Source organism: Camelus dromedarius, chromosome 25 (assembly GCF_036321535.1).
Source record: "Camelus dromedarius isolate mCamDro1 chromosome 25, mCamDro1.pat, whole genome shotgun sequence".
NCBI lineage: Eukaryota > Metazoa > Chordata > Mammalia > Artiodactyla > Camelidae > Camelus > Camelus dromedarius.
Window position 1 is genome coordinate 19,431,875 of NC_087460.1, and position 13,478 is coordinate 19,445,352.

At 41.3% G+C, this 13,478-nt stretch overlaps 1 protein-coding gene across 14 annotated transcripts in view; it reads right to left on the bottom strand.

Moving 5' to 3' along the window:
- Positions 1–399: 399 nt before the first annotated feature.
- The window catches only part of CAPRIN2 (caprin family member 2), a 38,439-nt gene continuing 25,360 nt past the window's right edge, over positions 400–13,478 (bottom strand). For 2 of the 14 annotated variants that reach the window (XM_031443849.2, XM_031443859.2), the window contains 8 exons: positions 13,332–13,387; positions 10,465–10,569; positions 9,007–9,153; positions 6,735–6,903; positions 5,206–5,388; positions 4,370–4,470; positions 2,433–2,496; positions 400–1,324 (listed from right to left, as the gene is read on the bottom strand). In XM_031443849.2, the coding sequence (XP_031299709.1) occupies positions 756–1,324; positions 2,433–2,496; positions 4,370–4,470; positions 5,206–5,388; positions 6,735–6,903; positions 9,007–9,153; positions 10,465–10,569; positions 13,332–13,387 (1,394 nt within the window). In that variant the 3' untranslated portion in view covers positions 400–755. Of the gene's footprint in view, positions 1,401–2,432; positions 2,497–4,369; positions 4,471–5,205; positions 5,389–6,734; positions 6,904–9,006; positions 9,154–10,464; positions 10,570–13,331; positions 13,388–13,478 lie in introns of all 14 variants that reach the window. The other 12 variants (XM_031443851.2, XM_031443850.2, XM_031443855.2 and 9 more) reach the window with 12 other exon arrangements.

A 13,478-nucleotide genomic window follows, 5' to 3' on the forward strand; every position in this document is an offset into this window, starting at 1 on the left:
CTGACCACGGACCTAACCTTTTTGACGACCATGTATTTTGCTACTCAAACTAACTGATGGTGAACCGGCAATACGATCCGTGTCCCTCCCACTGTACCTCATATTATTATTCACATGGTCGGTACCTGAAGAGAGCTAACTACAGGGTAACACGCCCTGCTGCAGAACAGCTTCAAGGAGAGTATTTGGCCAGCGGCAAAAAGATCAAACCTTTTGATGAATGATACATGACAGAGAAAAGTCACTCTCAAAAGGAGCTGCTATATACAAAAGGCTTATTTTAAGATAATAGTATGAACCCAAGAATAAATTCCCATTCAAGAGTTATCAGTGACGAATACTAAAAATTAAGCATTTTACCTCTCAACCGCATGTTTAATCAAATAAGAACACTGAAGGTGCAGGTAACTTTTTTATTGAGGCACAACAAGGCATTGTAACTCGCCTGAACTTGAGGCAGTTAGGTTAGTAAGCTGAACGTTAATACAGTTAAGGGTTAAGTGCAAACAATATACATTCACAGCTTGACTAGCGAGGCTACATCACAACTTATAAAGTGCCAGATTAGTGCTAATTGTCATTCAGCTTGAAATTTTTCACCTTGGGGAGGAAAACAAAGACGTAAGGACCTCCTCCTTCCTCTAGGAATGAAACCATCCTCCTAAGCCAGCCAGTCACAAGGGCGAGGGCCACTCTTCCTTGCTTCCCACTAATTGGAACACCAGACCCTTTTAGTGTCGACTCTGTACTGACTCTCAATCTTGGTAAAGAAGATAGCCTGAAAACGTAGAGTATTTCCAGCTACTTCCGTAAATCGCTCCCCTGTGCAAACGCAACCATATCTGGTCTCCCTGGAAGAGCTGGAGAATGGCGTGATTGCTAGCAGTTTCGTGGTCTGGAGCACCATCGTTGGCATAGGCAGATACCAAGACCTCTTCGTTCTTCATGAGGTTGACGTACAGGGGCACATTCACGGCCAGCTTTAGCATGTGAAAGATGAAAACGTAAGTGCCATTCACCGGGCAATTAAATCTACCGAGCTGAAGATCAAAAGTTTCTCCCAAGTTGTTCAGAAGAAGATCGAACACGATGGGTTGGTCTAAAGTTCCAGGGGCGAGGTTAGAGGTTCTGGCCGCCGAGAAGGCCACCCGCATCTGCTGAGGCAGCGGATACACGTGCACCGGCAGTATGGTGGCTGCGGGGTTTGTCGCCGGCACGTCCACAGGCGTCATGCTGCGGGAGTCTCCTTGTCCAGAGTCACCACTGTTAAAGGTTTCGTTGTCTCTTTCGGGGCTGCTCACCTGAGAAGAATCACTCCACCCTGCTGTTTTATTAGCAACAGTGAGTTTCTCATAATGAAGCAGTTAGCTTTGAACACAATATTTAACATTAGTCGGCTACTGAAACAAGATAAGAATACATTTCATAGTAAATTTTTTTTTTAAAAGCAATAAAGTATAGCTACAGTATACTTTCCTAGGTTTCTCTGGCAACAGGCTTTCATACTATTACTCTAAAGCCAGGAGGGAATGAGATGATTTTGCCCAGTAGCCTCATTTTTTTTTAATATTAAGAAAATGAGGCTCCCAGAAGGTTGGATAACTTAACATGAATTACAGTCAGCAAAGTCTAAAACCCAGGTGTGAACACTCTTTTTTACTGCTTATCTTTCTCCCGTAATTCTGAATTCTTAATTCCTCAGTGACAAATCTACTCCCAGCATCTAATGCAGAAGGACTCGAGAAAACAGATTATATAAAAGAACGAACTTTTAGAACTACTAGCCACTAGCTGCTCAAACGTTTTGTTACGGCACCAGGCCCCATGCTAAATGCTTGTTCTTTATTTCTAAGTTAATGTGATGTCACAAAATTTTAACGTTTTCGGTATTGTTCAAAAACACTGCTCAGACAGAAGGCAGAAGTAACATGACTACTTTCCTTATAAGGAAAAGATGCTCTTTGCTTGTGACAAAGTTAATCCTCAGTCATTCTTGACTTTCTCAGTTACAGTGAATCTTTTAATAGTACCTTCACATTTTAAGAAGTATTAAAAGTATCCTGTTTTTATTTCAAGGCACTGTGTCTTAACTGTTGTTTATTCCTATCTATCAACGTAGTAACACTGGAGTATCTACAAATGCCCATCATTGCAGATCCACACCCTGAAGCATCACACAAAACTCTTTCAGGTCAGCACAGGGAGTGCACGTCTAAGGTTAAATTGTGCTGTGGTGTCAAGCAAATTTAAAACATGCACACACACGCACTTTTGATTAAACTGACCACTGATCTCCACAGCCTTGCTAATATCTCCCTTAGGTGTTCAGTACTACACTTAAGCTGAAAACCTCAAAAGATAAATGCTAAAAACGATGTACTTTGCAGAGAACTTAAAAGAGGCTGAAGAACTCCTCAGTTAATTATCCTTACCTCTTGAATTTGCCCGAGGACCACCAGATGTCCCTCCTCGCTTGTAACACTGCTGGAAATTATCCTAAAATGAATACAGAATATTTACCTGAGCACCAAAAATGCAAGATGATAATTAGTTATTACAGTGGATCACTGGCAGATAACTTTGTGAGATTAAGGTCCTCTTAGCCCTTTATCTGGCCTTCTCCAGCAGCCAGAAGGGGCTCAGATGTCTCTCAACACCAAGATAAACAAATAAAGCAAGGCCCACAATGGCCAATACTTGCTTCATTTGTTAATTAAGCTGACAAATTAGATATGTTAATATTTGCAAAAATAATACAGCACTTAAAGAACACTATGTAAAAGATACAATGCTAGGTAATGAGGGAAATTCAGAAATATGGCCGTGCCCTCTGCCCCTCATCTCAATATAAAAGGAGAAAATAAAGCCAGAACACAGACTATTTCAATCTTGCTCTCTTTATAAACCAAACTGTGAAGATAATTACAAATTATGCTAGGGTTCTGTTCTGTTTTGACAGGGAAATTGGTACGAATTATAACAATATGAATGTCTTACTGCCTGGAATCTTTAAGAAAAAAATGTTTAAGAGGCAACATTTCAATTTGACTCCCAAGTATGGTGAAAGTCAGCCTCCGCACAACTCATGAAAAGAATAATTCATGGTGTAATTAGATTAATACATGTAATAAAAATTTAAACAAAACAAGAAAGCATACAATAAAAATAATAATAAAAAGTCTCCCACCGCAGGCTCCTAGTCCTCCTCCCAACAGCTCCACTGTCACTAATAGCTTATGTTTTCTCAGAAAGAAATTTAAAGCAGCACACAAAAGTACTAGAATACTGGTAATATGAAGGGAAAGTTCCACTACTGAAGTCTGTATTGATCAGCGCGCTCCCCCCGCACACCACGCCCGACGATCGGGTGCTAACAACGCTGCACGCCTGGCACTGCGGAGCTAAGCACGTAGGTACTTCGGTCCATTTAATCCGCAGAGTATCCCACAGAGTAGTCCTCAACACCTTAGGGTAAGATGAGTGGTTCACACAGGTAAGTCTTCCTCTAACGGATAAGGAACTCGAGTTTGGAAAGTGTCAGTAACACGCCCAGGGAGGGGCACGCAGCACGGGCAGGGAGTGGTGAGGCCGGGGGTCAGACCCAGGGCACTGAGGGGGCCTGCTGTGTTCTCCAGGCTGTGTTCTGCAATACTGCCCCCGCACGGACAGCTGCCCCACCTCACGGGACGGGAAGCTCTTCGAGTGTAGGTGATTTACACATTAGCAACAGAACTCAGTAAAACACCATACACATATTCATATATATATATACACTTAAAGACTGGTAAAGCTTCACAACTGAACATGCTGATAGTATATATTGATAACCATCACTGACAGGACGTTCCCAAAGTGTAGGTGGGAAGTCTGACATCCTCCTGTCAGTCTTTAACCGCAGATAGTAAAGAAAACCTGCTGAGCTATTCAAGTCAAGAATAAACCCCCAAAACTGAACTTATCAGAAAGGATTTTCCTATATGTGACATCTAGGAAAGTTCAACGGAAGGCACTGTAAGCGGAGACCACGGGCTCTGGAGATAAGAAACATGCAATTGACTCTTCGCTCTACCATCTGTCTGCTGAGGGACCTTGGACAAGTTATTTAGCTTGTTTCTGAACCCCCAGGAGTAAACGAGTTAACGCAAACTTAACAAAGTCCTTCAGAGCTCCCAAGTTCCCTGTGACAGGCAGTTGTCATTCATCCTCCTTGGGTTATCAGGAAAGCTTCCAACTCCACTCTTCAGGGTACTTACAAGTGGTTCTAAAACTAAGAGTGTCTTTACAAAGCAAATTACGACTCTGCTGTAATTTAATCATCGGCTTAACATCAACAGCTGTGCCGCTGCTCAATTATCACACTTACTCTTACCCTTTGGGTGTACGGTGTTCCGGGATACTCTCTAGCCTGGAACTGCAGCTGGCTATAGTTTCCGTTGGAAATCGAAGGAGGTCCTCTATAAGTATCAAAACCTAATAAATAAACAACTTACATAAAATTATGGGCAAAATTACTCTAAACGTTTACATAACCTGTTCTACGCCACTTTAAAAGTTAAGCTGATCCTATAATGCCATCATTAGATTCATGCCTTCTCTAAGCGAACGCTATAATATTGTTTCCACAGTAAAATACTCATTTAGAAAGTATCACAGGCTTCAAATAAGCCAACTGTAGAAATTTACTATTGCTGGGGTGCAGGTGCGGCTGGGAAAGGATGGGCAAGGCCTCCGTCCAGAGCACTTCTGCTAATACCAAGCAAGCAGCGACCAGGATGCTTGGAACCACGTCTAACTGGGGACTATCACTATCATAGTCTCCAAGTCCGTGTTTTTATCTGCGGTACACTCTGAGAAACAGAGGTGAAGCGGGCACTGTCTAACTATGACAGGTTTTAAGCCCGTCAAGTCAATTAACAAAAGAAATTATTCAAATAAGAAACCAAAAATTCACCCCGGAACAAAAAATTATAAAATGCTCAACCTTTCACTGCAGTCACACGATCAATCTGCTTTTCACACAAAAAGTTCCTCGGTTACAGACACTGGATGTATTAGAAATACTGTATTTTACAGAAAGAGGAAATTCTCTACTAGACATTACAAACGGCAAATACAGAAAGGAACAAGGTGAAGTAAAAATAGTTTGAGTCATGTAAATAAATAGACAAAATAATTGAGTATAATTAAATGTTATTCAGAGCATACCTTTATAACCACCAGGGGACCGATACGAATTGGTTAGTAATCTCCCACCACGAGAACATCCTCTAACAGATCCCCGGCTACTGACAAATGGTTGAGAGGGTCTGGGTAACACATTCGTCTGTGCTGGGTAAAAGGCAAGGCTACCATTGCTTACTTGAATAGTTCCATCAGGATAACTTGCTGCTTAAGGAAACAGTTTTAGAGTCCAAGAGTTAAATGGTCATAAAAACTGAATATTCTTTATATTTAAAAGTCATCAAAACCTTTAATACAATTTTCTCCCTTTTTAAAAAACAGGTGTTGTATATACGTATGTGTATACAGAGATAGATACATCTCTAGCTACTTAAGTAATAAAATGTTACTCAGCCTTAAAAAGGAAGAAAATTCTGACACATGCTACAACACAACACGGATGAACCTTGCGAACAGTATGCGGAACGGACCAGGTCAGTTACAAAAGGGCAAGCACTGTATGACTCCACTTACTACAAGGTTGTTATCTAGAGCAGTCAAATTCATGGAGCAGAGGGGGTGCCAGGGCTTGGGGGCGGGGGTGGGGAGTCAGCGTTAAACGGGGAACAGGAAACAGGCCCAGAGATGGACGGTGCTGATGGCTGCACAACAGTCTGGGTATACTTAATGCCATAAACCTGCTCACTTAAAAATGGTTAAGATGGTGAATTTTATGTTATGCATATTTCACCAAAATTAAAGAAAAAACAGGCTAAATATTCCAGATCAAGGAGCAAAAGAAAATGAATTTTTATTAATACTGTCACTGAAAAGGCATATGACAAAAATACCCTTTATGTAAATCACCTGCCGCATGTTTCCACAGGACAGGTAAGAACAGAATGGGGCCATCTGTGACTGGGTCCAGGCATTTACACTTACTACCTCTAGTGATTAACCAAGTACCCAGAATGTTCAATTTATTTGCTCAGACTTAGGTTTTAGAAAACTCAACAGGAGCCTGAAATCCCAACACTAAAAATTTCCAGGTGCTTCTTAAATTGGGAGATAATTACAAAGTTGCCTATTGTTCCACGTACGTATTAGACTAGCACGTAAGATCAAAAGGGTCCCCCATCTCTAAGGAAACTGAGCTACGTCTTCCCATTAATCAGTGCTTTATCAAATGAGGGAAGAAAAGAGAAGAGGCCAGGCAGCCAGCCGTCGGTGCTAACACAGTGAACAGAATGGTTCCAAACCCTTCATAAAAGCATCTGGACAGTGCCCTGGGTGCCTCTGTGACCGTCAAAGGTAATCAAAGCAACTAGACTTAAAAATAAGAGTCTACTTCGAGGTTAAACCACCATCGAAGGTCTACCTCTACAACAGCTAGAAGCGATAGGTGAACTTAACCCAACAGAGGAAAAGGCGTTAAGTGCTTCTCAACACTTGTAACGTGTGAAGCGGTAACGCTGGCTAGTCAGGAAAGAGCCTTTCAAGTGTCACTACAGACTTGCTTCCCATTCAGTTAGCCGCCATCTAGGTCTTCAAAGCAGCACGTGCAAAGATCTTACCAGTCTCTTGAGAAAGGACAGTTTGCTCTACGTGTATAGCTGGCAGTTGGCACTGGGGTGGTGTCTGTGTACTGGCTGTAGTAAAGCTCTGATTGTAGCCAGATGAATACGGGGGTTCTTTGATTTCTTGTTCTTTCCGTGGAGGCAGAGGAGCGTTAACATTAAATACCTTAAACAACAGGACACACCGAGTCATCCGGGAGGTTTCACAGACAAGGATCAAGAGTGACATTCAGTAGAAATCTGAAACATTCAAAAACTTCTATTTGATCGGCAAAGAGTCAACTGGAACAGCCATTTCTCCAAAGAAGATAAACGGCCAATGAGCACACAAAAAGATGCTTCACATCATGAGGCGTTAGAGAAATATAAATCAAAACCACAATGAGATACCACTTCATACCCATTAGGACGGCTGTATTAAAAAAAAAAAACAAACAGAAAATCTGAGTGTCGGTGAGGTTGTGGTGAAATTGCAACCCTTGCGCACTGCTGATGGGAATGTAAAATGGTGCAGCCATTGAAGAAAATAGTATGGTCGTTCTTCAAAAAGTTAAATAATAGAATGACCATCAGCAACCCCACTTCTAGGCATACACCCAAAGGAACTGAGAGCAGAGACCACTGAGTACACAGACACTCACAGAGATATCTGTACACCAGTGTTCACAGCATTATTCATAACGGCCAAAAGGTGGAAACAGCCCAAGCGTCCATCAGCAGGTGAACGGATCAACAGAATGTGGTACATACATACAATGGAATGTAACGCGTACAAAAGGTAAACCCTCCAGCTCTTACATTACCATTATATCATTCCTGAGAATGAGAGTGATAACAGAGGAAGGGGGTACTTTTTCAGAACTGAAGATGAATGAAAAACTCTGCCATTTCTGAATTTCAACCACGTGGCAGGCAATGATCTGTCCAGACTGGTCATCAGCTATAAAACAGCACTTCCATTACTCTCTAGACCGCTTACCTTGCTCCATTTTTCCACACAACACGCAGCACCTGATTTAATATATACAGGAATAATCTTCTCTCTAGCCGTCCCACCCCCATAACAAAATGTCAGCTTCTTAAGCACAAAGACTTGTTTATTCTCCGTTGCTACAACCCCTGAGAACAGTGCCTGGCTTCATAAATCCCTGTTTCTTGAATAAATGAGTGAGCAAACAAGTGAGAACCAATCTGCACTTGACGGGATTCAAACAGGCAGAGAAGACAGACTGGCGTGAGCAAAACACGTACTGCGACAAGAATGCCCAACGCAGACCCAGAGGACCAGTCTGGCAAGTCATACCAGACTTCAGAAAGCTACCGAGTGTCAGGCAAAGGGCTTTCTATTTCCTTCTGTAATAGGACACTGTTTGCTTTTAATTAGGAATAAGAAAAAGTTAGTAAAACCAATGCGGCAACACTGGGTAGGAAGGATTGATGGGGAGAGACAGGGAACAAGGACACTACGCTGTTCCAGGTGGCCAGGCAGGAAGTGACAAGATTAGTGAATTCAGGGGTCTATATCCACCAGCCCATCTCCCTGCACCATGCCTGCTCTCCACGGCCTCTCCACTGGCCCCTCCCCACCCCCATCGCCCCAAAGTCCCTGCAGTGGGACATTAGGCACCAACAGGAAAAGTGCTTACTGGCTAAAACTTTTTTGCTTTTTTCTAAAGAACTGTTTTTTACAGTATTCTGGGTTTAGAGAATAAATGTCACAACTAGGTTTGTATGTTATGTTTTTAAAAAGTTTTAAAATACAATTTGTAGAGGAATATGTGATTCAAAATACCATACACATCTGAACAATTCTCTAAAAGCCAGCATGAGACCATGAAGAAACCAAATGAAAGCTTCAACAGTGACAGAACACCCAGGTGTGTGTCCTGGACTTCACATTATTGCTGCCACGGACCATCGCTACTACTGTGAGATTAGTAGTGGTTAGTATTATTAAGCGATTTATAAAAAATTATGTTTTTCACCCACATTTTCCTTTCTTTAACATGGATTCTCAGCTTTGTTTACTACTAATTTTCAGAGGAGAAAAAGCTCTGATAAAATACCCATTCAAAAGTCTTGAGGCTTTGGATTTAGTATTTTTCCATCACCAACAGTATTTCCACTGGACAAATGCAAATTCTACCAGCCCAAATAAGAGTAACAGGAAAGGCGAATTTTTTCACATAGTACCCAGTATTAGATGTAAGAGAAACAATGGCTTTTTAACAGGAATAATGAACGGTGATCGTCGACATTCCATACTCACTGTCTGCATGGCTTGAAAGGGCGCTGTGTTAATGGTTACTGAACTACTACTTGCTGGAGGTGACTGGAAGCCCTGTTCAGAGCCCTTTGACATGGGAGGATTTGGAGAAGCTAGAGAAGGCGGCTGCTTGCTTGGGGGAACCGCTGCCTGGGGAGGAGAAATGCAGTATCAGCCAATCAGCTGCCACGAAACAAGCAGTTCCCTTACACTAAACCCCCGACCGGCGCCAGTCAGCAAGTTCCATAGGATGACATTTGGACACAGGAATGCAAAAGAACAGCTTTTGCTTACAATTTCAAATCTCAGCTGCTGAGGGTGCACACCAGCATGCGCTTTGCACAGCCTGCTGACTAAGTGAGCCTCGCCATTAATCAGTCTCACGGACGAGGAGCTGAGCTTTTTCAGCATCTAGCCCTTTTCAAACCCTGTGGTGGCATTTGCCGGTTCCGGATCTAATATCCTTCCAAATTTATACAGAAGAATTAGGTTTAAGGAAAACCTTGGGTTAGTTACTTAGTCAGTGTTAATTTTTCTCTATTTTAAAGTCTTGCTAATGGATTCCTAAGCCAGTAACCTAAAAAAAAAAAAAGAAAACCAAACCTGAGCTAATTGAAATAATGCTTATCTAAGATAATAAGCAAGTCCTTAATATGACAGATTATAAAGCCAGATCCTTAAAAAGATATGGAAAAAAAAAAAAAACAACAACAATCCAAATGAGATTACAAAGCAGACAGCTGTGGTTTACTTGGTAGCAAACACCTCCTCTCAGAAAATATGGAGCCAAGTAATTTCCATTTGGACCAAGTCAACATCAGAAAAGCGAAATGCTTATCTTTATTTTCTTATACTGTACAATGGATACATATTCTTGTATCATAGTTATCCCAAAAAATAGTAATAAAAAATAAGAGTTGCTAAATTAATCCAAAAAAAGCACCCCATCATGCTATATCTATCTCAAGGATTTGCTCAAACTCAGCAATAACTACCACTTTAGAACCAGAAATAGAAACATAATACTGTCAAAATTCTTTTGGCAGAATTAGCCAAAAGAGAACATAACTCATTCCAACTGAGTCAGTGTTAATATAAACACTATCAAGTTATCGAATCTTCAGTTATAAGATGAAAAGACTTTTCTCCTAAGGAGTCCTTTGGTATAAATATAGTGAGATACTTAATCCTACCTAGAAGTTTTCATCTTTTTTGCCATTAGCAATTTAGACATATTGAGTGTATCTGAAAAAGCCATTCACTACTGAGTCTTATTTACATGGCAAAGTCACAATGGAGTTACCTGTGTAAGTTCCAGGACTACAAGAGCTATAGAAAGCAACACATTAGTCAAGTATCAACATTAAATCAGTAAACCGATCATGCCTGTAATTCACAAGAAACGCCGAAGCTGCCATTCATCAAGCAGAAAAGAAATTAGGACAATTGGTCTCTTATTACCTCAGGAGCCTCTGAGGTCATAAACTCTGTTTCAGATCCCGAAGAAGCCTGATCGGTAGTAACCAAGCAAGCATTTGAGCTACAAGTAACTGGAGAAGAAGCAGCCTAGACACAGGAAGATATAAAACATTGTAAAAGGCACATCTGGTTCACTTTGTATCTCTTGGGCCCTGGGCTTCCTAGTATGTTACTCCTGACCACTAGTATCAAACGCTATGCTAAACACTTCACACATATTCATATGTTTAATCCTAACAATGACCCTGTGCAGTAGGTACAACTATTCCCATTTCATTGATAACCAGGCAGAGGCAAAGAAAATTAAGTAATTTACCCACAATGACACTAAAATTTAGTGGTAGAGCTGAGATTCAAACCCAAGCAGTCAGCGACTTCGCCTTTCCAGGTCTGATCTCCAGAGCTACACATCTAATCTCATTCTCACTTACCAAGATGCTTGGCCCTGGAAACCTGGGGCTAGACTTTCCATCAGGCTCTCGTCAGCAGTTCAATGGGAGAGGAGCCCAGGGCACATGAACGCTCTAGGCACAGGTCTGCCAGGGACCATGACAGCTATGCTTTTACTCTAAGTGCCCTCAGTGTCTTAAAGATGTAGGCAGAAGCAGAAAAGCTAAGCTCTACATCAATCACAACGGCACCAACATTCTAACAAAAACTTAGAGCTAGGCGGGGAGGATGTAGCTCAGTGGCAGAGCATGTGCTTAGCATGCACGAGGTTCTGGGTTCAATCCCAGTACCGCCATTAAATAAATGAATGAATAACCTAATTACCTCCCCTGCCAAAAAGAAAACCTCTGAAAAAAATTAAAGCTAATAGTATGTATAAAATAAAAACTGGGAGAAAGCACAGTAGGAACTAAAGCTGTAACAACTGTAACCAATAAAAAAAACTCAGAGTAGCCAGAAAGGAACTCTATGGTACAACAGGGATTCAGTAAGAGAGCCATAAAATGCGAGCAGTCGCAAGGTCTGAAGTGTCAATGAATCCACTCCTTTTATCTAAATGCTGCACTGCGGTTCTCAGAAGCCCAAGTAATAAAATGGATAAACTGGAAACTAATTAATGGTGACCAAACAGCAGAGCAGTTATGTTTCAGGGACCTTCCAGAAGTGTCCATCATGATATGCCACTTCTTGGGAAGGAGATGGGGACAAACTTTTAAAAGGTCTCATGAAAAAAAATTTGAGATCCTTTAGAATATTTTATACACCTAAAAAAAAAAAAAAAAGGTAAAATTTAGATCTGACCAAATTATTAGAACTATTATAAAACTGGAGTGTTTCTAAAAGTAGGCCTTTCCTCTGGCCTTCTCATTACAACGAGACAACTGCCCCACATAAGTGGACCAGCTGCTGTGGGGACGTGACTAACTCTGTCACCACAGAAAGACTCACAGACATGAAGTTAAGGCAACCTAGGCCACTTGACAGTTAAGCCTTAAGAGACTTGAATTTTAGTTAAAAGGTCATCATAAAAAAATAAGCATTCTTTCCATTAATTATGGCAGTTCTTGCTTCCAAATTTTTGCTCTTTAAGTAAATCAGCTAGAGTTTGTTCTAAGTGTTGGTGAGTAAACATGTTGGAGGCCAGGGGTTCTGAAAAATGGATGTGCAGATCCACCCGGGGAGCAGATTAAAAGTGCAGAGGACTAAACAACACCCCTGGAAATTCTGATCCAGCAGGTCTCAGGTGATACCTAACAACAGAGTTGTCCTCAGTATCCGCAGGGGACTGGCCCAGGACCCGGCATGGACACCAAAATGCACAGATGCTCAGGTCCCTCAGTCGGCCCTCCGTACCCACAGCTCCACAACTTCAGACTAAACCGACCTCAAATCGTGTAGTACTGGCTATATTTAGTGGGAAAAAATCCACATGTAAGTGGACCAGAGCAGTTCCAGCCTGTGTTGTTCAAGGGTCAGTTGTAGGTACTTTTATTCAAGTGCCCAAGTGATTCTGATGCAGCCATTCCATAGGCCTGCCCCCGAGAACTACCAAACTAGATTAGTGGTTTATCAAAAAAATTTTAACTTGTCAACTGAAAGCCTCATGTGGAACCTCACAGCTGGAACACACAAAATGGAACTCCTCAGTCAAAGCAGCGGGGAAGGTGAGGGACCCTGTTCAACGAACACGTTTTGAAAACTGAGCCACATGCTTATCAAACTAAATATAAACCACTGTAAACAAATGGTATTTACTCAGAAGTTTTGGAAGGGAAGGCAACAACTGTTGAAACACCTGGTCAAAATATTTAACATCCTGTCAAAGCAGCTGACATCTAGAAAACTGCCATAAGGTTTTCAGGGGAATCCTGAGAAATTTTTTCTTTTAAGGTAATGACCAGAAAACTAGCAAACCCTGAACCTCCTGTTGATGGAGATGCAATGTGGCATTTAGAGATGATCTTTGTATCAATGACCTTTATACCTCTTAAGTGTGTTCTGTGAAAATTAGTTCATCAGAATGTTAGCTAATTGTATGTGTGCATCTAGGACCAGCTAACCATGAGTTAAGCAAAATTAGTTTCTTTCTTTAGACCCTTTACTATGCCAATATAAGGAGTGACTTAGCACAATAGCAAGTAAGATTCCCAGACAAAGCCTGAATTCTTCAGATTTGCTCTTTCCTTATCAAAATCCGTTAACTTCTCTAAATTCCCCGTGGTCATTTGGGACTCTTTTGATGACCAGTTGTACTTAATTTTAAACAATCAGATACCCCTAGACCATTTTCAGTAGTTTAGTTAGGTGTGTTAGCACCAGCGAGTCTGATCATTCTTGACAAAGCGTTTCTTCCCTGAATAGCAAAAAGAGTAAACGAAAGATTAGTCTGGGGAAGTTACCTGTAATGGCTCTTGAAGAAAATCACTTTGATTGGATAGATTTTGTTCTGTAGATGCTGCAGAGAGTGAAGTCAACAAGTGAACTACTGAGGGAGAAAAGTTTATGCATATCAACTGGGCAGAAACTAAAGTTTATACTTTATAAAA